The sequence below is a fragment of the Dama dama genome, chromosome 15 (genome assembly GCF_033118175.1).
Source record: "Dama dama isolate Ldn47 chromosome 15, ASM3311817v1, whole genome shotgun sequence".
Taxonomy (NCBI): Eukaryota; Metazoa; Chordata; class Mammalia; order Artiodactyla; family Cervidae; genus Dama; species Dama dama.
Genome location: NC_083695.1, coordinates 65,870,626 through 65,893,498, shown reverse-complemented (window position 1 = coordinate 65,893,498; position 22,873 = coordinate 65,870,626). Strand labels below are relative to the sequence as shown.

At 50.9% G+C, this 22,873-nt stretch overlaps 1 protein-coding gene across 2 annotated transcripts in view; it reads left to right on the top strand.

Annotated features, from left to right (window-relative positions):
- Nucleotides 1–9,204: 9,204 nt before the first annotated feature.
- CRTAC1 (cartilage acidic protein 1) overlaps nucleotides 9,205–22,873 on the top strand; it is a 153,615-nt gene continuing 139,946 nt past the window's right edge. For both annotated transcript variants that reach the window (XM_061162328.1, XM_061162327.1), the window contains exon 1: nucleotides 9,205–9,354. In XM_061162328.1, the coding sequence (XP_061018311.1) occupies nucleotides 9,331–9,354 (24 nt within the window). In that variant the 5' untranslated portion in view covers nucleotides 9,205–9,330. The remainder of the gene's footprint in view (nucleotides 9,355–22,873) is intronic.

The window sequence follows — 22,873 nt, the reverse complement described above, 5'->3', positions numbered from 1 at the left end:
CTTTGAAATGGGGATGCTAGTAGGACCAACCTCACATGGTTAATGTGAGGAATAAACGAGAGGCGCCATTGAAAGTGCCTAGCAGAGCACCTGGCATCCCTAGTGGTCAGTAAGTTTCAACTTCTCATCACGGACATCCAAGGTCATGGCTCCCAGGCTGGGGGCCCAGTTTCAGCCGCCACCACTGAGAAAGCCACCAGGTGGCAGTCTTTCAAGCCTTTCTAGCTGCACCAGTGCCTGGTCATGACTTTCTTCCTTGTTTGCACCCAATACAAAAGAGCAAGACCCAACCCTCCAAAAACTTGTGGGGTACACAGTTACTGGAAATGCACAAGGAATATTTTCTGATTTCAGCAATAAAACGAAATGAAAAGAAAACCTGGTTAAGAGTGAGACCTCAATTCTAGTCTCTACCTACAGACCAATCAAGACTGGCAATGCATTGATCCTTCTGGGCCTCAAATTTCCCCCATCTACCTACAGCACAGTATCATTGTGAGGCCCGAGGGAGGTACTGGGTGTGGAGTGACTAGAGGTTGTCTAAAGTGTGCTTGAGTGACAGTCCCAGTAAACTTGCTGTTTACTTTTCCTTAGATTTTCATCTAAAAAATGGGCCTAGTAATAGAATCACAGGCTTGTTGGGATGATTAAAATAGTCAGAACACATGCACGTGTAAGCACAGCCTCAGTGTGAACTATTATCATTTGTAAAGCACTGTTTAGGCAGATCAGCTTATGAACACACAGGCCAAAGTGGCTTTGGTTGTGGTAACTGCTGGGGACTGCAGAGAAAGAGGAGTATCTGTCAGAGAAAGATGAGCTCCCAGAGGACCCTGAGGAAGCAGAGAGAGGGGCAAACTCTACCTGGAGATGGGGAGGGAAGTTGCTCAGGGACCAAGCCAGGGAACTCTCTCCTGCCCACAGTTCCCAGGCAGAAGGCGGGCCTTGCAGAAGGCGGACCTTGCAGGATGCAGGAGGAGGGGCATGTCTCCCGGCGGTTCCTGTTCCCTGTCTCTTTCTGCACCAGTTGGGCAGCAGTCCCCTGTGTACTATAAGCTCCTTGAAGGCAGAGAAGGTCTTATTCATCTTTGTTCCTCCCCTGGCCTAACCCAGAGCCCACACCTAACAAGCTCTGGATAAATGCTTGCTGGTGGCCCATCCATCCTGGGCCATGTGGGGAACTGATCACATCCCAGACCCCCCTGGGCTACACACTGAGCCTGCACTCCTCCAACCCACCCTGGAAATGGTATGCTCTGCCTGTGACCTGGGGACACTGGTGACTCTGTGCTAATGTCCTCATCTGTAAACGTGTGCGCAATGTGTCAGACCCTCGCCTGCCTGGAAGGCTCTTAGGAGGGGGCACGCGGTGGTGAGTGCCATGCAACTGTTTAACGGCAGGGAATGGGTGTGAGGAGGAATGATAGAGTCCCAGGGAAGGCTCAGGCACATGGGACCGGCATGGCCGCCCCAAAGGAGCACCCACATTCCCAGCCCTGCTTTACTGCAGAATTGTTGAGGGGTGGGGAAGGATCATTCCATCTTTCCTGTTTCCTCAAGTCCACTACAAAGAAAATATAAACACCCACTTCTTTGTCATAAAGGGCATAATGCCTGGCCCCCAGAAAGGGCTTAAATGCTTGCTGAATATCCCTACGAAATAGTGTCTGAGACACTATAAATACTAGAGCAGCCCTGGTCAAACTCCTCTACTGAAGAAATGTAAAAGCAGAGGCCAGGGTTATCACACACCCTACCCCAGGGCTTGGGGATCTTACCCTACCAAAAGTCTGAAAGGTCTTTTGTATAAAATGTGCATGTAGTTTTGCATTGGGCTCCATGATATATCCAAATGTATCAAAAAGGAAAAGTGTAATTTTCAATTTCTTACCGGTGAAATTACCCACCTTTCTTCCTCTTGCCCCTGCCCCTTAGTACATCTGTTAGCAAAAATGGATAGTCCAGGAAGATGAGGTCCTTTTATCTGGGGTAATTTGTGGTTCTGAAATACTCCCCAAACAGCCTTGTTTAAGAAGCACAGTAAAAGAGCACAGTTTTATTTGTATTTAATATTTCAGTGGGCCAGCCTCTGCACCCTGCTTTACTTAGAATCCATGACCTTTGCCCCTGTGGGGTCCAGTGGGTCCCTCAGGGTCCAGGGGGAGCCAGTTCCCTGCAGGCTGCCCTGCTTACCAGCCCCAGCCAGCAGGCAGTAATTGGGCAGATCAGACAACAAACAGCCTGTGGGCTCTCCCTCCTGTCACCGCAGTTCCTGCTGCCTGACCTTCTGACCTGGCCTCCACAGAGCCTGCCCTCCCCTCCCTGGCCCAGTCGTGCCTTTGAGCTCTTGCCTGCCTCCCGAGAGAGACGTCCTAAACCCTCCTCCTGCAGCCTGGGGCCCAGCCCTACCCTCGCAGCTGTCATATCTACCTCTCGCTGGAAAGCGAATTGTGTTCCAGCTCTTAAAGACCTCCAGGGGAGCAGTTTCTACAACCTCTGCAGGAATCTCGTTCTAACATCTCACAACTCTCGCAGAGAAGAAGGCTTCTTTTCATGAAATCTCAATTCCTTCTTCTTGCAATGAGCCTGGAGTTGCTTTTATTCTCTACTGATCTGAGCTACACTTAAACAACCCTAATTCCTCCTGATTTTCTCATTGCTTGCCAGAGCGTGGAATGTGGGCTTTGCTCTGGTCAGCCCTCATCTGCTGTGTGGTCAGCCCTGGGTCAGGCCCGGGGCCCTGGCTCTGAGATGGGAGCAGAGTGGCACAGAAGCAGCGCGCGCCTTGCTACTGATGAGGCAGGGCTGAGCCGAGGGTGGCCATGTACTGCTGTTGGGCCCTGGAGGAAAGAAATCAGCTGATTCTAGTTGAAAGCCTCTTGTGGACCAGAACCTAGAGATGTTTATGGGAAATATAAAACCAGGTCTTTATTCTCAAGAATAACACCATGAAAGAAGCAATCACTTACTTGACTCTGTGGACAGTGGGCCATGCTCAATAGATTTAAATTCACATCCCAGCTCTGCCTTTCATTAGCTGTGCCACATTGGGCAACCACTTCACCTCTCTGAGCCTTTGCTTATGTTTCTACCTCAGAGGTAGATGTTGTGCATGTGCTCAGTCATGTCTGACTCTCTGCAACCCCATGGACTGTAGCCCACCAGGCTCCTCTGTCCATGGGGATTCTCCAAGCATGAATACTGGAGCGAGTTGCCATGCCCTCCTCCAAGGGGTCTTCCAACTCAGGGATCAAACCCACATCCTTTGCATCTCCTGCATTGGCAGGAGGATTCTTTTCCACTAGCACCACCTTTTTTGCTTCTGTGAAGTGCTACACAGAAGTGAAACTCTTACTATAGCTTGGGTGAGAAGAAAATGAAGGTTAGGAAGACCTACAGATCTGCCATTATAGGAATACAAATGCAAGATGCTAAAGGTCTGGGAGTGAACTGAGAGAGATGAAAGTGAGTGGCATTTCAAAGGAAGGACAGGCAGGTGGAAGTGACAGGTTGGGCACAGAGATTGGAGGAAAGAGAAGAGAAGGATGACAGGAGCATCGTTTATGGAGCGCTAACTATGCACAGGCCCTCTGCTGAGTGCTGTGCATACATTATCTCCTGTGTTCCTTATAAAAGCCTATAATGAGTTTTATTATCCTTATTTTACCTTTGCATCTGGCAGGGCATAACAATAGCTCTGGACTCTGAAGCTGAACCTGTGAGAAGTCCATTCTATCTTTAATGGAATTTGGTGTCAAGATGAGGGTGGAGTTTTAGGACAAATTGGGGAAGAACCAAGAGGTGCAGAGATAGGGGTGATGGAAGGGAGTTCTCAACAAACCCTGGTTAATGAAATCAGGGTGGAGTAATCAGAAGTAATGGACCCTGCAGTTTCCAAACAGGGATTCTGTCTCTTAATGAGAAGAGTTGCTAGCCTTGGTTTCCCTGTGACCCTCACGGATCCACTTGGCTGTCTTCTTACTCTCCAGATGGTGAGGAAAGACCAGAGAACCTCAGCTCTTAAAGATGCTCCTATTCAACAGATCTTATCTGAAGCCCTTGAAGCCACAGGTGCTTTAGAATTCAGAAAGTTACCAAATATGCTGAACATGCCCCGTGAGCTCATGGGCAGCATCTTATAATTGGCCACATTGCTATTTTGGCAGTAAAATACATGAATGATCATACTAAGTGCGTGTGAAGAGAAAATGGCTTCTCATCAGTTTTTCCGGTTTTGTTGCCAGATGAAATTCGGCATTAAAGCCGTGGAAAACCAAAAAACCTTAAATTCCACATTTTGGTTTTCAGAGATTTGGAAATTCGGAATTGCAGGTAGGGGATTGTGAAATGGAATGAATCTGTTGGGAGGGGGTGGGAAAGCAGCTTCCAGTACTGGAAGGGAACTGGAAAAGAAGTGAGAGGTTTAAGGGAGTGTGAGGAAATGACCTCTTCTCAAACCAAGCCGTATGGGGTTGTGGTCCATTTTCTCTAAGGACTGCATGTTTATTGGTGGCTGGTGAGTTTCAGACAGACTTGTGTTAACAGTGGCAGATAAATGGCAGAGGTACAGAAGCAACGTTTGAAAGGAAGCAAGTGGGGGTGAAGATGACAGAAGCTCTTGAAGAAAAACCACAAACCATGATGGACTTCCAGATGGCCAGAGAATGAGTGCAGAGCAGCTTAAAATGGTAGCACATGCTACAGGCAAACTTCTCCAGGTAGAGACAGTAGACCTGGGAAAGAGAGACTAGATGACAGAGGGCATTATGAAATCCTAGAAAATTTAGTGAGAAAAGTCAGAGCCCCTTGGGATCGGGGCGGGGGGCGGGGGAGCCTGGGAGCGGTGATGGAGATAGATGACCATTCATAACGTTAATCTGTACCCAGGCAGCCTGGGCACTTTGAGGTTTTGCCACACTGTAGTGGAGTGGCTTTGTAGTCTGAGGGACTGCCTGAGTATGATGCAGAGAGGAGGACAGTAAAGCGGAAGGCTGTGGTGGACCCCTGCTACACAGCTCTCTAACTTATAACTTATATGACCCTCTGATCCTGAACCAGAGGAGAGAGTTGGTTCATGACAGCCCCTGCTCCAATGGTCTTTCAAGACAACTGAGAAGACACACCCCAGATGTCTTGAGCTTTCAGAAAACGAAGTGCTGTGAAACTTTTCTAGCATTTTTTTTGGAAACGCTGTTGTTGTTCAGTCGCTCGGTCTTTGCCACCCCATGGACTGCAGCACACTAGGCTTCCCTGTCCTTCACCATCTCCTGGAGCTTGATCAAACTCATGTCCATCGAGTCGGTGATGCCATCCAACCATCTCATCGTCTGCTGTCCCCTTCTCCTCCTGCCTTCAATCTTTCCCAGCACCAGGGTCTTTTCCAATGAGTCAGCCTTTTGCATCAGGTGGCCAAAGTATTGGAACTTCAGCTTCAGCATCAGTCCTTCCAGTGAATATTCAGGGTTGATTTCATTTAGGATTGACTGGTTTGATCTCTTTGCTGTCCAAGGGAGTCTCAAGAGTCTTCTCCAATACCACAGTTCAAAAGCATTAATTCTTTGGCGCTCAGATTTCTTTATGGCCCAACTCTCACATCCATATATGACTACTAGAAAAACAATAGCTTTGACTAGACGGACCTTTGTTGGCAAAGTCGTGTCTCTGCTTTTTAATATGCTGTCTGTCTAGGGTTTTGAAACATAAACATGTTTCATTACAATAAATTAATCAACAAACCTTGTGTTCATTCTATGCCCAGTTTCACACTGGGTTCTATGTGGTAGCCAAGTACAAGATACAAACTCTGGACTTTAAGAAGTTTCCATTCTGAGAGGAAGGCTAAGCTTTCTGGGTAAGAAGCAATTAGAGAGAACACAGGACAATGTGTACAATAGAGTGCTAAGATGTTGCAGACCTGCAAAAAAGGCAGAAAAGGCAAAGCTCCAGCACAGGCCAGAGCAGTTCTGGAAGGTGGTGGGGGAGGTGAGACTTGATTTGGGTGCCAAAAGATGAGAAAACATTTTAGACAAGTGTCCCAGGTAAGAAAGGGCAAAATCTAAAGGGACAAGTACAGAGAGTCGATGTGTTGGGAGGAGACTGAAAAAGCTGGATGGGAGTAAGGAGCATATTGAAAACGTGTGTATGTGTGTTCGTCTGCTCGGGCTGCCATAACAACATATCACAGATCAGGTGGCTTAAACAACTGAATTTCATTTTCTTACAGTAGGAGGCTGGAAGTCCCAGATTGAGGCACCAGCAGGTTTGGTTTCTTCGCAGGCCTCCCTCCTTAGCTTGCAAATGGCCACCTTGGTCTGTGTCCTAAAATGACCTTTCTTCTGTGCATGCCCCGAGGGGGAAGGGAGAGCTTCAATGTCTTTCCTTTCTTTTAAGGTCACCAGTCTTAAGGATTAGGGTCCCATCCTTTTGACCTCATTTAACCTTAACTATCTCTTTAGAGGCCCTATCTCCAAACACAGTCACAGTGGAAGTTAAGTCTTCAACAGATGAATTTGGAGGGGACACAATTCAGTCCATAAATGTGCACGTGCCCTGAGAAAGCAGGATGTGTCTGGGAAATTTTTGAGGGCAAGATGTCTACAGTGAGTCAGGCAGGGCAGGGCTGAAGCTTCGAGTGGACAGAGATGTGAAATGACTGAATAGACACAGAAGACATCAGCAGAATTAGAAACGAAAGGAGCAGAACGGCCCACTGGTTGAACCTGCACAGGCTTAAGTGCAGAAACCAAATGCATCACCTAGAAAACTTCCTGGAGAGACTGTCTCTGTCATTTCCTGCATTTCTCTGTCCCTCCCCAGCACTTCTGGTCCACTGCACCCTTACATGGCTAGCTGCAGGAAAGCGTGAGGTCATTGTAGAGCTGTTCTGTACACAAAGCCTATTCACATCTGGATGGCTAATATCTGATAATTACTGCGCTGGTTACAAAATCTGGTGGGTTTAGGTGAGGGGAGGCTCTACAACTGGGGCTGCTGCTCACAGCTTCACCAGCAAAGAGAGAGGTGAGAACAAAACCCAGGAAAGGTGTGCTCAGAAGCTTGGAATTGAGTGAAAATGGTTAATTACCAGTCACTTGCTGTCTCCCAGAGTCGGAGTTTCTGGCTAAGAAAGGCTCACAGATCAGACAGAACATGACAACCTGCAACTTATTTCTACACTGAGAGGGTGGCGGGGACCAAGATGCAGAGACAAGTGTGGAGCGGGGCCATCACCACATGACTCAGATGCCCTCAAAACAGGGTGGTGGTGTGAGGCAGCAGGGTACAGAGTTCCCCAGACTCCTTGTGGAGAGGACTGGGTACCCACGGGGCAAAGTCTATTTGCTCTTTAGCGAAGGTTCCGAATCTGCTTTTAAGGATCCATGAACGCCCTAACATTGCATGTCAACATGTATGTATATGATCGAGCATTTTTCTGAGACACAGACTCATTCCATTAATCAGCTTCTTGAAAGACTCAAAAGAGTTCTGTGATTCACCAAGAGGAAGGTGATGATAAACCACTATTCTAGACCCCTAGAGAAACAGGATGTTGACACTGGGCAGAGCCCCAAGAGAGTCCCTAATGATCCTGAAATTATACTTAAGGTTTGTGTGTGTGTGTAAATGTGTATGCTCTTCTAGAGAAAGGACTCAATGGTTTTCATCAGATTCTCAAAAGCATCCACCACCCTCAACAAGTTAAGAAACTGAGCTAGATTCAGGACCCCCAGAGCTAGAAAGATTGCCTATCCTTTCCTATTTCTTTCCACAGGAGGGTCACAGCCTCCTGAAAGCAGGGCCTCTGAAGGTTCTGCTCAAAATCTGGGGACACTTGGGTCTGGGGCTGGAGGGGCTTTCCAGGAAAGAAGACATTTGGAGTCAAGGGCCCAGAAGGCAGGTCATAAAGGCATCAATAGACAAGAAAACAGTCCTAGCTCCCTCCTCCTCAGATGGCTTATTTCCAGGTCTTTCTCTTCCCAAGTCTGGTCCCCCAGCTCTCAGAAACCCAAAGTCCTTATTCGATTCAAGGTTCATTCACTAAATCCTTACTAGGTAAATCCTTCCTGGCACCTGTTAGGTATCAGGCTCTATTCTAGGCGCCTGACTTCAGGTCTCTTTCCAGTCCCGCACGCGAGTACTTTGGGCACTGCCGATCAAGGGCGTTCTTCCCAAGCTTAGCCCCCACTACACCCAGTCCTGAGAGGCTGAGACTATCCTGCCCACCGCAGTGGACTGGGGTTTGATGAGTGGAGAGGCAGTACCTGTGAGCAAAGCGGTGAGGGAAGCTGGAAGAACGCACTTGACCAGAGCAGGTGGGCCGGGCACAGCCCTGGCCCAGGCGGGGCGGCGGCTATAGGCGGGATGGGATAGGGACACCGCCAGCGGGGCCAGCGGAAAGGCGGAGGACTGCAGGGAAGCGGGGAGATGCTCCCCACGGCTGCCTCCACCGCGCCTGATCTCCGGGCTGTGCTCGCCCGCTCCCCGCCCTCTGGGGCCGTCGCGAAGCTCCGCTCTCCATACTGAGCAGTCCCTGGGAGGCGCTCGGACACGTCCCCAGGCCGGATAAAGATCGGCTCGGTGCTCGCTCCGCAGCGCGAAATCTCGCCATCAGCGCTGCTCGCGCGGCCGCTCCGGCCCGGCCCGGCGACGCCAGATCGCTATCTGGGCAATCGGGAAGGCACGCCACTGCCCCTGCGGCCACCCTCGACCCTGCGCACAGGGGTGGCCGCGAGGCCCTGGGGCTCGCTGCCCTCCCCTCCCCTCTGCCTTCCTTCCCGGCGCTTCGTCCCAGGGGACCCTTGCTTCCCGCCGGCCCCGGGCCCCAAGCGCCCCGCCAGACGCCCTCGCCCCGCTAGCCAGGCCCGGCTGCCTCCTGAAGGTTACGCGACGCAGCGGCGAGGCGCGGGGGGCACCCGCCCTCGCCGCCGCCTGCGCCGCCGCCCACCCCAGCGCCCGCCGCGCCGCGCCCGGCCGGCCCGGCTGCCGGCGGCTGCCACCGCAATCCCGGCTCCTAAATCAGCGCGGGGAGGCGCCCCCTCCCCCTACCCGGCTCCCGGGGCTCTCCGGACCGCGATTGGCCGCGCCACCCCCGGCCCCCAGCTCCAGCTGCAGCGCCATTGGCTGCGGGTCTCCGCCAGCCTTTACATAAGCCCCGGCGCGCTCGAGTGGAGTTGTATAAAGCGAGCGAGCGGCGTCGGGGCGGGAGGCTCGAGGCTAGCCCGGGACCGGGGCTCCGAGCTGGAAGGCGGCGGCGGCGGCGGCGGCGGCAGAGGCGGCAGCGAGCTCCGGCTCTCCGACGCCCCCAGGCGGCGGGGCTGAGAGAGCCAGAGGATGGCTGCGAGCGCGGACCCGGGGGTGAGTACCCGCTCCGGTGCCCCCAACCCCTCAGGCAGAGAAAGTTTCTCCCGCCCTTTGTGCCCTCCGGATCCTCCCGTAGGGTTGGCGGGGATGCTGGGACGGAAGACCGAGACCGCTAAGGCGGCGGCGGCGGCTTGGTTTCCAACTTGCCAAGAGGCGCAGGACTCGACTGGCGTGCAGAGCCTCCCGCGGGCTGGGGGGAGAGGCGGGCGCTGGGCCGGAGGTGGAGGAGAGGTGGGAGCGGAGGTGTGGGGGCGACAGCTCTCACAGCTGGCAGAGAAAGTGTTGGGGGCGCCCTGGAGGTCAGTTGTTTGGGGAGGGGCGGTGGAGCGGGGAGGGGGCGGAGCAGGTGAGGGGGGATGTGCTGTGGGGTATTGGGGAGTCACCCAGCGAACCAGGCTCAGCTCCGGGCCGGGGAAGCTACTGGCCTCGGCCGGCTGCCTACGCGTCCAGGGTGGGGAAAAGCCCTGGGGGAGGCTAGCGCTCCACCCCCCCCCCAACACCCGCCCCCGGGAAACCGAGCTCCTGGGCACAGCGCTGGGTGGCAGAGAGCTCCGGGAGCCAGCTCCGCGCGGCTTAGCTGTCAGCTGCCTTTGCTGGACCGAGGTGTGGTCTGCTTGCTTTCATCCAATCTTAGACAAACGAGCTTCAGGCATTCCAGGGGAACCGGGGGTCCTCCTCGGCCCAGTGAGGGGGCGGGGGGAGGCACATGGAGGCTTTGATGGGGCAGGAGGCCGAGCTTGGGGGCATGCCCAGCAATGCAGCGCGCTTTTTCGCAGTATAGTAGTTGAGAGTCCTGGTTAGTCCCGTTTCTGCAGAAACCAACTCAAGAATCCAAAGTCATCCCAGCCCTGGATGGGAGCCTGCCAGAGTGGCGGTGAAATGTGCCTGGGGTTGGGGTGGAGTGGGGGGGGGGGGGGGTCACTTTCTTTCCTCGGGGAATGACTAATGAATATTGCTGCTGGTGGTGCTATGGGGTACACCTAGTGTGGCTACTCTGTGTCCCAGGAGGTGCTTTAGCTCTCCAGGCAAGACATTTTCTTCAGTCACACTTGGAGTGTCTTCTGGGATGGGTGCAGGACTTCCCAAGTGAAGCCAGGTGATAAAGGAAAGGAAGCAGGTTCCAGGGATAGGGGACAAGTCTGTAGTGCTGTCTCGAGTCAGGGGAGAACTCTTGTGGGAAGAGAAACGCTACAAGAGGGAGATTTTTTGACCCTGATGACTTGGGCTGCAGCTACCCAAGACTGAATTGGAGCAAATTCAGAGTCACCCTGTACCTCTCTCTCAGCCACAAGGAAGAGGAGATGGAGAATGGAAAAGTGGGAATATGGCGGTTGTTCCAATATGGCCCTCGAGGAAGCATTTGCTCTCCATCTGACTTAAGAACATGTTTCTGGCAGCAGGTCCTAAAGTCCATTTAAGAGGCAATGAAGGGAGTTTAAGGCCTAGATCCTGGCACAGTGGACCACAAGTAGAATGTTCTGGTTTACATTTGGTACTGATGGTCTCTGGAGAAGGTCAAAAGTGGGCTGCTCAGTTGGGACTGTCTCCTGTACCTCATCCCCAAACATGGATGAGGGTTTTGAGCTCCTGGGGCAGCTGCATCAGCCTGGAGATCTTTTAGTAGGGCTCTGGATTCACACCCCCAAATCTAGCTCCGTCCTCTGCCTGCAGTCAACATTTTTCTGCGGCATTTCCCAAGACCTTCTCGCCACTGGGGATTTGTACAGCGAAATACCTGCTTGTTGCTCTTTCTTCTCTTTTCTCCATCTGGGCTGCACCTGCTGTTCCGAACCCTGATGTTTATTACTCTGCACCTTGATGTTTGGTTAAGATGTCCTATCACAGCACAGTAGTGCCCTGTGAATGAGTGGGCCAATGGCCTATGTAATTCTAGGAAGTGAAATATATTCTTAGAAGAGCAGGACCGCAGACCAGGAAGGCAGGCCTATTAAACAGCTTGTGACAGACAGTCCTGTTCTCAATCTTGCTGCCTGCTTAGGCAATGGAAGCTGCCCAGCAAGCTCCTTGGTTCCCAGTAGGGGGCGCCAAAAGCACCCAGCTCAGGACCACTGACTTTCTCACTTCTTGCCCTTCACTGGCCATAGTAACTTAATGCTTTAAGCAAGCTCAGGCCTTTAACCGTCACCTTCTTGATTGGAACCCTTCTACCACGTACTTCCTGGACTTCAGGTGGTCCTGTGATCTCAGGTGCAAGGAGATAGATACAAGTACAGTGTTCCAAGGAAATAGAGCCGGTACCCAGCCCCACCTGCTCTCTGAAATTTTCTTTGTGCTTGGTGCTGGTGTATTCTTTGAACTTGCTCAGTACTCACCGGGCCCTGGAATATTAGAGCTAGAAGAAAGGGACATTGAAGAGCACCGACTCCAATGCCATCCCACATGCACACAACTTACAGATGGGAAAACTGAAGCCCGGTCAAGGCAAGCATCTTGCCCAAGGTCACATGGCTGTTTGGTGGAAGAGATAGGACTGGGTCCGAGGATTTCCACTCTGCTACTGAGAAATCTCTCCGCTCCCATGACCTGCTTCCTCTTTACTATGGAGATTGATGTGTGTTCTGCACAGTTGTTGATGTTGTCTAGTCGCTAAGTTGTCTCCAGCTCTTTTGCAGCCTCACAGACTGTATATAACCTGCCAGCTTCTTCTGTCCATGGGATTTCCCAGGCAAAAATAAGTGTTCATAATTGCTAACTGATCAGACATTGGTAAATTAATACATCTAGTAGCTTGGGGAAAATTTCCTCTGAATCTGTTATTCAGACTGAGGAGGCAAGGAATAGATAAAGCTCTTGTAATGTATATGTACCGGTAATAGAAATTTCTAGTTATTTTTTTCCCCTTCCTCCATTATCTTGTCTTGTTATTCCAAGTGGTCATGTAGGGAAAAGCAATGCAACTCCAGGTTTCTCTCCATGCATTTAGGAATCAGAAGTGCCCAGCCCCTTGAGATGATCTTGGAACCCAAGCCTAGGGCTCTTCCTTCCACTCAGGCATGCTAGAGTAGGGTCTCTCTGTCCCGTAGTCACACCACTGCCTATGGGACCTCCAGTAGTTGGATCCTGGGTGAAGTGGAGCATTTCCAACCAGTATTTGCCCATTTCCCCATCCTTGCTGCTTCCAGCTCAAGGTCAGAGTGCTGGGATATTCTATTTTTGCAAAATCCTCATGTGAGGGTTTCTTGGGTGACCTGAAAGATACTACCATTTCCATTGCCCTTTTTCTGTTCTGTGAGTCTGGCTGTCGACATCTGAGCTAGGCCCTGGGCAGGAGGTTTGCAGAGTGGCCTATGGGCTGCCCCCTCCTCCTGTGTCCTCTCCCCACCCTGCTCCTTTGCACTGTGCATGGAGCTTCCCCCAGGGTGTCTGCAGACTTGGCGGTGACCCTCAGGAAGACCCAGTGCCGCCGAGCCAGAATTCTGAGAGGCGGATCTGCTTTTGTCCCTAAGGCTCACCCAAGGGATGCTTGTTGCCAGGGAAGGTGCTTGAGTTTTCTCTTCTCCTTCAGGCTCTCAGACAAGTTGTGTCTTTGTCTTCAGGTGGGGGAGGCGGGTGGTAGGATAATGTGGACCACAGAGCCACAGTCCCTTCCTTGAAAGCGGGGTTCTGAGAGCCTGGACTAGGGATCTGTGCCTGCTCCCAGCTCTGTCTGAAGAGTTGTGCCTGCATTCCCAAGGCCTGGATTTTTCCTGGCTAAGGCCAGAGGAATATAATTACATAAAACACAGCGATAGCACGGGATCTCTAGATTTTTGTTTGAATGTGGAAGTGGCACTAGACATTGAGGAAATAAGAAGTCGCCTCTTACATGAGCCCCACTAGATGACTGACCCTTATAACCTGCTCTCGCTGGGAAGGCAGCTCAGTAGTGGGAAGGATACAGGCTTAGAATGTGACTCCCCGCTTCCTGCTTAGGAACCTTGGACACACTGCTTAACCTCTGCGTGCCTCAGTTTCCTCCTCTGCAAAATGGTGAGGCTGGCAGCCTGTGATGAGGGTAAGATAGTGAGCATCAAGAAAGTCTTTAACATGTCTCTGCCCTTGGTGAGATGTAAAGAAGAATAGATGGGAGGGGATAATAGTACGGGGTCACTGGGGACTGCGCTGGGTCTTCCTTTTCCCCATGAAAGAAAGCAAACATCCATGTCTGCACATCAGCCTCTGCTAGCAGCAACATCTGGGCTGTGGACAACACCTCCTTGACAGAGCTGCTGTCTTCCTTCCCCCACGTTGGGACTTTCATTTGGGGGTTCTGCCATGCTTGGGGAAAAGAAATTTTACAGGTCCCAGGATAATTCTGAGTGTGATGGAAGGCCCTGAGCTATTGATTCCTAAGGAAGGATCTTTGTGCTAGGAGAAGGCTTCCTCGGAGCTCAGTGATTTAAGAGTGCTGACAAACCCATGCTCACCAGGCCTCCTGCCGGCTGCAGATACAGGCTTCTGGGCCAGCCAGGGTTCTGCGAGGGATTTCTGGGGAGCCTGACTGGTTGCTTAGGGGACATAAACCTGTGAACTCTCCTTAGGAGAAAGCATGAAATCAATTGGTTCGTTATCACACTAGACACCCCCTGGACCATGGAGGGCATTTAAGAAATGAGAAGCTAGCAAAGGATGAGGAGGTTGTGTTTGAAAAGTCTATGGAAAGGTGTGAAGGGGTTGGAGAAAAAGACCTTTCTCCACTGAACCACATGATCTTGGCCTTATTGAAGTCCTTGGGCAGTGAGGGGAGGGATTACTGTGCCCATGTGGCAATGTCTGTAGACATTTTTGATTGTGACAGATGGATCAGGGGGTGCTGTTGGCATCTAGGGGGTAGAGGCCAGGGATGATGTTAACCATCTTACAGTGCACAGGACAGCCTCCCAACAAAGAACTGTCTGGCCAAAAAAAGTCACTAGTGCCAAGATGGAGAAACCTTGGACCAGAGCATCACAGCATGGACTCACAGCATGTTAGAGGTGGAGGGATTTTAGCAGTATTCTCACCCAACCCTCCCACTTCACCGCTGAGGACTCTGAGGTCCAGAGGTGAAGAGACCAACCAGAATCATGCAGCAAGTGAGTGGCAAAGCTCATCTGCACCTCAGATCTGCTGTCTCCTAAGAGTGACTTACCCAGACTCCCCCCAGAGTTGTTGTGAAGATTCAGTGTGAGCTGTGAAAACACTTAGAAAATTCTCAAGAGGTTATTATTAATATTGCTATTATTAAGGATTGGGGAGTTTGGAAAGCTCTATTTCTGGCTATGCCACTGACTCATGGTACAAGTTTGGCATATCATTCCCCTGCCCCCAGGCCTCTTGTGCGAGGGCCTGCAGGGTTGGGGGGGCGGTGGTCTCAGCAAGTGACAATTTTATCATGATCATTATCTTCAAAGAAAAGTGCAAAGATCTGCCCTTCAAAAAGCCTAGACACTTTAAAAGAAGATAAAAATTTTCCTTGAAAGAAATCATGTTGACTTCGTAAGAAGAAAAACGTTTGCTTCTTGGAAAAATTCCAGTCCCTGGGCCCTGTGAATTGGTTCCAGCCCAGGAAATCTGATCAACATCCGGAGGAGAAGCTGAGAGCTCCCCAACTGACAAACGGGCTGGATTTGTCCCCACTCCCTCCGAGACTTTGCCACCCTTTCCTGCTCAGCCCTCTTGGCACCGGGAAGCTCTGCAAGGAACTTGAAGGAGGGGTGGGCAGGCATGTCATTAATTAGTAAAACCTCGTTTACTTAACAGACATATTCTTAAAGATCTCTTCCAAGGGACGTTTTAACATATTACTTTAATTAGCCATAGAAGAATCGAGAGTGCCGAGAGTGTAAAATGACCCTTCCTGTGGTTTCCAGTTACCCTTATCTTTGTTTGCACCCAACAAGTACAGTGACAAGGTCACGGAGTCATTGCAGAGCTAAGGGGTCCTGTTGACTTAGGAAGGGACCGCAGGGACTTCTTCCCTCCTTTACTGCCACTCCACCTACCTGGAGAGCCTCCCCACTTCGTGGGACTTGCATTGTCATCCCTGCCCTCCCTGGGGATAGGCAATATGCCCAGGAACCCGATTTCCTGCCTGGATGGACAGAGGTGCCTTGCAGGGTTCCTGGGAGCAGCCTCAGCTGGCGTTCCTCACAGAAGGCCTGGCCCTGCCCCTGCCTTCCTTGCACTCAGGATTGGAGGTAGGAAGTCCCTAGAGGCTCTCCTTAGAGTAGGGTTCTCCAAACACAGAGCCACGGACTGGTACAGTCTGCGGCCTCTTAGGAACCAGGTTGCACAGCTGGAGATGAGCGACAGGCATTCCAGTGAAGCTTCATCTGCTGCTCCCCATTGCTCCCATTACTGCTTGAAACTTCTCTCCCTCCATCACTTGTCCATGGAAGAATTGTCTTCCACAAAACCTGTCCCTGGTGCCAAAAGGGTTGGGAACCTCTGCCTTAGAGGACCAAAGCTACACCATTCCCCGCCCGAATTGGGAGGGTGGACACACACACAGACCTCACCAGTTCCTGTAGTGAATGCGGTGAACATCCTGCAAGTCCAGGGCAGGCCAGCCTCTGGAGGTCAGTCCATGCAATGAGACTTGGTGAGCCCAAGGGCCCTTTCTCTCGCTTTGCCCCAGGGATGTCATATTCCCTTGTACCCTGGTCTCTAAGAACAGACTTTCTTGGAATGGCAGTCATGCACCAGTCATCTGAGAAGCTATGTATATCCAAAGAGCCTTTTGCAGGCAGGGAAAGAAGAGTCCCAGAGAAGGAGAAATGCTGCCTTGCAAGCAGCGGGGGCTGAGACACCATGTCTTTTGTTCTCAACTGCAAATCCAGTGCCTAGCATAGCATTTGGCAGGGGAGGGGCTCCACAGGTGCTCGCTGGGTGAACAAATGAATGTGTGGATGTAGGCAGCCGGTCTGGGGTAGAGTTAGCCCTTGGTATTAAAGTGGATCTCCAGTCCAGCTTTCTTTCTGGCTCCTTCTTCCCAGAGCTGGCACTTGGCCCCAGAGCTCTGTAAACCCCCAGAGGTCCCATGGATCACGCAGGGTCTGAAAGTGAAAGTTGAAGTCACAACCCTACGGACTATAGCCTGCCAGTCTCCTCTATCCATGGGATTCTCCAGGCAAAAATGCTGGAGTGAGTTGCCATTTCCTCCTCCAGGGGATCTTCCCAACCCAGGGATGGAACCTGGGTGTTCTGCATTGCAGGCAGATTCTTCAATGTCTGAGCCACCAGGGAAGCCCCCTCAGGAGCCCATGTAGGACTCACATGTGACATGGTACCAGCTCTGAACCTGGACGGGCTGTTTCTCTTCCTCTTTATCTCCTCCAGGTGCTCACCCCCATCTCCCCACCCCCTGACCCCCTCCCCCTCGCAACCAGGCTGCTCCAGGGAAGCCCAGCACAGATCTATCTTGGTAGCTGTAAGCTGATAGAATAGATGATCATTTGGATTTCCACCAAAGACAGACTAGGGAGTGAATCATTGCTTCACGGCAACATTCCCAGGAGGAAGCTTTTAAATAGCAAGGTCCACTAATGCATTTTAAATGATTTAGGGAAAAAACCTGACCCATAGACACTTAGGCCCAGGAAAGAACTTTGGAGGTCATCCAGGATGTCCAGTCCCCTCTGTGGTACTCTCACTGTTTGGAAACATGGCCAGCCTCGCGGCCCTGCACACTGCTGCCCCAAATCTAAAATGCCATTTCTAAACCTGTCTGATCATGACTTCAAACCTCCCGTTCCTCAGTCTGAGACAGGTGGGCTCTACAGGCTCCAACTGCTGCCTCCACGTGAGCAAGGAATTATCTGGCCCAGCACATCAGTAATGCTGAGACTGAGAACCCCAGGACTAGTGCATCATTCCTGCCCTCCCTTCTTTCCCCAATCCCCCTCCTAAGGGCTGGAGCAAGGACTCCTCAGATGGGTCAGTTTGGGAGAACTGGGCATGGAGAGCCCTTTCTGGAGTTACCTGCCCGCACATGCGACTCTCTGCCATGTGCTGAGCTTAGCCGGGCAGGCTCAGGCCTACCCCTGCCCACAGGGAGGGCTGCCGGAGGGTGCAAATACATCAGCAAGCACCTTGGACCCCACTCCAAAGCCTGGCCTTCCAAACAGCTGTATCTGTAACGATGGTGGCTTTTTAATCTCTATCTGTCTGAGCCCCACCTGTCTCCTCCCCTCCCCACCTTGCTTCCCATCCACTAATCCTGAATATGAACAGGGAGGGAAGTGGGATGCTGCTCACTGGACCCTTTCAAACCCCAACACTCAATCTGGAAATCTGGCGTCATATTTGGTTCTTGCTTACTCCTCATTTTTCACAACTTCTGGATCACTGAGTCAATCTGCTTCACGAATCTCTCTCCAAGCTGCCCAATCTTTCCATCCACACTGCCGAGGTTCTGGCCCCCCTTATCCTTCAGCTGACTAGCAGTAATACTTGTTAACTGCTCCCCACTTCCTCTCATCTTGCCCTGCTTGTAAATCTCGGAGCTGATCATCACTCTTCAGCCTAATTCATGGGACCCTGTACACAAGCAAACAGAGATTTTTTTTTTTATTTGCAATTTCTTATAACAAGTACTATATGAGGAATGAGCAGTATTAATAGTAACACTTACCTACCATTGACTATGTTCCAGGCACTACTCCAACCCCTTATGTGGATAATCTCCTTTAATCCTCATAGTAACCTTAGAAGGTAGGTACCACTATTGTCACTCTTTTACAGATGAGGAAACAAAGGCACAGAGAAGTTAAGTAACTTGCCCAAGGTCACGCAGCCAGAATGTGGCAGAGCCAGGATCTATGTCCAAGTCAACTGGCTCCAGAATTGATGCCCTTGGACACTACACTAAATAATCTCTTTCACTAAAGGGTCTCTCTCACTTGATCTTAAACCAAGTGAGACGGGAACACAGTGGAAGGAGCAAGCATCTGCCTGGGGCTGCCAAGGAAGGCCTAAGAGAGAGGTGCTGATGGACTGGCCAGAGGGACAAGGGGAAGAAAGCGTTCCAGGCTGAGGAGCCAGCGTGTGCATGGCGGCCGAGCAGGGTCATGCAGCCCTTGGATGCTCGGTGTGGCTGGGGTGGGACAGATACTGAGAAAGGGTGCAGCTAGGAGGTTGGAAGAGGCTGCGGATGCCTCACGTACAACAAAAGGGTTAGGGATGACCTTGCTGGAGAGACATGTTGGAAAGATGGCCTCAGTGGAGGGAAAGGCAGGGGCTGCCATTCAGTCACTCACTCAGTTATTCACTCCCTGGTCTTGTGCACCTCTGCCAGGCACTGTCTTGGCATTGAGAAAACAGCTGAGAACAAAGTAAAGTTCTTGTCCCAGCGGAGCATACATTCTAATGCCTCAGTCATTGGCATTTTTCCATGCTGTCCCCTGTCCCCTCTTCTGCCTTGCCAGCCTGGAAGACAAATGCCAGACCTTCTGCACCTCTCTGTCCTATGCATCTTCCCCAGCACCATGAAAATATAAAGCTTCCTCTTCCTTCCCTCTACCTGAAGAGAGCTCCCGATGCTGCCTGCGGCTGCACTTACAGGAAAGAGACTTGGTCCTGCTCCAGAGCGAGGCAGATGAAAACTCAGGGGACCCAGGTTGGGAGGCGCCAGAGAGACCAGCAGGCTAATGAAATGGTGTTTCTGCAAGTGAGAGGACAAATGGAGTCTCCCAGCTTCACGCGCAAGGCGGCACAGGTCCTTAACGAGTATTATTAACTGCTCGGACTTCCGAGTCTCTAAAATGGGAAATGAAATGAGATAATGCATGCACAGTGCCTGGCAAACAAAGTCAGTACTTGGAAGGTAATGGTGACAGCAAGGATGCTATTGCTACTGATAAGTGTTTTTTGAATGAATGAATGCCTCTCAGGAGATTGAGTCCAGGCCCACCAGGTGCTCCCATCCTGTGGTGGCTGCCAGACGTTCAGTGGAACTCACAGGGCTGTCAGACTTTGAGGCATTGACTGGCTTCTGTTGCTGATTTGTTTAGGGACCCTGATAGAGTTCTTTGACTTTTTAAACACTGCTTTCCAAATGCAAAACCTCTCAGTTTATAATCATATACACATCCAATCTTCAAGCATTTTGCAGATGTTAAGGGCCAGGTTAGAAATGATGCCTGAGGCATGGCTTCTGACCTCAAGGAACTTACGGTCCACTAGGGATGAGCCATGATATAGGGGTAGGCATTCAGAGTAGCAACAGGTAGAAAGAGCAGAGAGCCCATAGGAGGGAGGGTATTGAGGTGGTGGGGAGTGGGAAGGGCAGGCAGGAAAGGCCCCCTGGAGAAGAGGAATGATGCACTGGTCCAGGAGTTTTCAATCTCAGCATTACTGACATGCTGGGCCAGATAATTCTTTGCTGTAGAGGGCTGTCCTATTCACTGCCAGCTGCATCCCTGGCCTCTACCCATCAGGTGCCAATAGCAACCCCCTTCCCTGGTTGCGGCAACCAAAAATGTGTCCAGGCATTGCCAGATACTGAGGGCGAGGGAAGCAAATTGCCCTTGGTTGAGAACCGGTGCTCTTGGCCAATGGAAGGTCCTCTGGATGGGAACCTGAAGAGGGAAAAATGAGTGCTCCCTCTAACTCATGACCCAGAGTGTGGGACTTTTAAATAGGCAGTGCTGGGAGGGCAGGTTGGGGTGACGTCTGGTTCTCAAGACTTTGAGGAGTCTGATGTCTTCTTTCTCCTCTCTTTCTGCCTCTCCTGATTCAGCTACCTTAGCATCCTTTACCGCTCAGCTATACCACCCTACCTGTGTGGAAATGTTCTTCTCCACTTGGCTAATCTAGATATCTTTGTTCCCCTTCCTCCACAGCACCCCTCACCCTGTACTGCAAATGTTGACCAGCTTTCTCCCTGAGACCTGGGTGCCGAGCACAGTCCCAAGCTCATGGAGTGGGGCGGCAGGTGTCGGGGGCACACAGGAAGTGTCACTGTGGGTCAGTGAGCTCCCCAACTCTCCTCCGAGGATGCCTCAGTCCCAGGAGCTCCTTAGTGAGCCTCTGTGGGTCCTGGTGGCCCAGCCCATGCAGGGTGGAGTGCTCCATGGCTGCTTCTCTTCCTCAAGCCTCTGCTCTCGTGCAGCTTCTGGAAAGGGCCTGTGCTCCCCGCTGGTTCCCACATCTGAAGCATTCGGGGCTCTTGCTTTTGTGAGAGCTCAGGGCGGTGTCCTTGGTGCTTGCGAGCATTGCTAAAGAACTGCTTGCCCTAAAAATTGCCCTGGAAGCTTCTCCCCACAGCTGCCTGACCCCACATCAGAGATCTAGGTTGCTTGGTTACCAGTTTTCAGACCCAATTCAGGAAAGTCCCGAGGCCACAGAAAACTGAGTTTGGCTGCATGTGACCTGCAGCCAATGTCTAAAGACTGCCCAACCTTGAAGCTATCTGTGTGAAAGGTGAGAAAAGAAGCAATGAGCCTGGCCTCCGAGAGGCATTCCCTTGATCCCTTAACCCTTCAACCCACGGTGTGTCGTAGGATTCCCATGTTACAGACGGAGACAGTTGAGATCAGAAAGATTAAGGAACAGGCTCAAGGTAACCTGCTAGTTTCTGGTGGAGTTGAGGTCCAAATCCAGGTCCCTGACTCTGGTATTTATTTATTTATTTTTCTCTATCTCGCTGAAGATTGTTCAAGACGTTTGCTTATATAACATTTTTAAGAGATTATTACAAAGCAATTCTTCCCACTGCCTGAAACACAAGTCCTACCACCTCTCACCCTTGTTAAGGCCCCTCTTTGCTCCCTCCTCCCACCTCCCCTGCAGGAACAGCCTGGGTGCTCACGCCCTGCGCCCTCTGCCCAAACTCTACCTTTGGTACTTATCCTCACCTTCCCTGGGCTATGCTGCCCCTGGATCCTCCCATTGCACTTACCTCAGTTACTACTTAACGCCACTCCTGCCTGTAGATACATAGTACGTGCTTGATATACAGCATTCAAGAAAGCAAAAAACATTCAATTCAACCTACTTTTTAAAATTCTATTTTTCGCTTTTCTCCACATTCTTCTAGAAGATTGAGATGTTCACAGTGGTGTGACAGGAGGTTTCTGAGCCAGCCGTGTAAAATGTAAGGTCACTGCAGCACCTGCTGGTCTTCTGCTCCAAGCAGTACCATCCTGCTCTGCTTTCTTCCCCAAACTCCATATCCTGCCTCCCCCTATGATACTCTCTGGCTAAATAGATTTTCTTGATATACCTCAACAAGCTGGTGATGAATTCTGGTAGCAGAAACATTTTTCACTTCAAATCCAATTGCAACTTACACTCCTATCTGGGGACCACAAGTCTGGGGTAGTGGTTCACAGCCCAGGCTGATAATCTGGGTGCAGAACCATTAACATAATCAGGGGAGCTTCTAAAAATACAGTATATGGCACCCAAGTCCTGCCCCAGACCAGTTATATCAGAAACTGGGTAAAGGATCTGGGCAACAACCTATCTCTAAAAACTCCCCACGTGATTTGACTGGGCAACTGGGCTTTCAAATCATTAGTCTAGAGCCTTACTTCTAAAAGTGGAGTTCTGGGACCAGCAGCCTCAGCATCACCTGAAGGCTTGTTAGAATGAAGAATCTCAGGCCCCACCCCTGACCCACCAAATCAGAATCTGCATTTTACCATAATCCTCAGGTGATTTGTAAGCATGTTACAGTTTAAGAAGCACTGCTTTGGGGAAAGAAGAGTTTCAAAATAACTGTATAACAAGTTGCAAGCAGTTTCTGCTGATTCACATTATCATTTGGACAGAGTCCTTCCTTCATCTGTTTAACAAACATTAAGTGCCTCTGAGCACTAGATACCATGATGGTTTGGGTTTGGGGAAACACACTGGCATGCTTATTTGTCTTGGCTTGCAAATTCCTGCCCATACCCCATTTTCTCTAGGTTCTGGTCATTAATAATAGCTGTCTATTGCCTGCTAGACCTGACGACATCCCCTGCCCGTGCCACCACTCCAGTTCCAACCTTTTCCTTCTTCTCAATTCTTTGTCAAAATTAAAGTCAAAATCTCTCTCTGTCACTCCCTATCAATTGTGGTAATTTGACTTTGAGCTGAAGACACCTAGTACTTTGAGTATCTAATGATCAATGAGCCTGCAGCCCTGAGGATTGCACAGCCCTAGGATTGGTTTCAGCATCTTAGATCTAGAAGCAGAGAAGTTTCTTAAACTAATCACTATAGTATATATGTATCGCTTATGGACCATAAATGTGTAGTTTATGGGCCAGGACCGTGAGAATCACGTGGGAGCTTATTGCAAATATAGACTCTTGGGCCCTCCTGCAGATAAATTGAATCAGAATCTGCATTTCAGCAAAACTTCCAGGTGATTCATATAGTACATATTAAAGTTTGAGATCTCTTTCAAAAGGACTTGTGCCCACTGTATACTGTTGTATTCAGTGTTCCTGACCCCGCAGCAGGCCACTGTTGACCCATGCCTCCACCAGAGACTCCTGGACACAGACAGGCACGTCTGGCTCAGTATCTTGTGGGGACACTG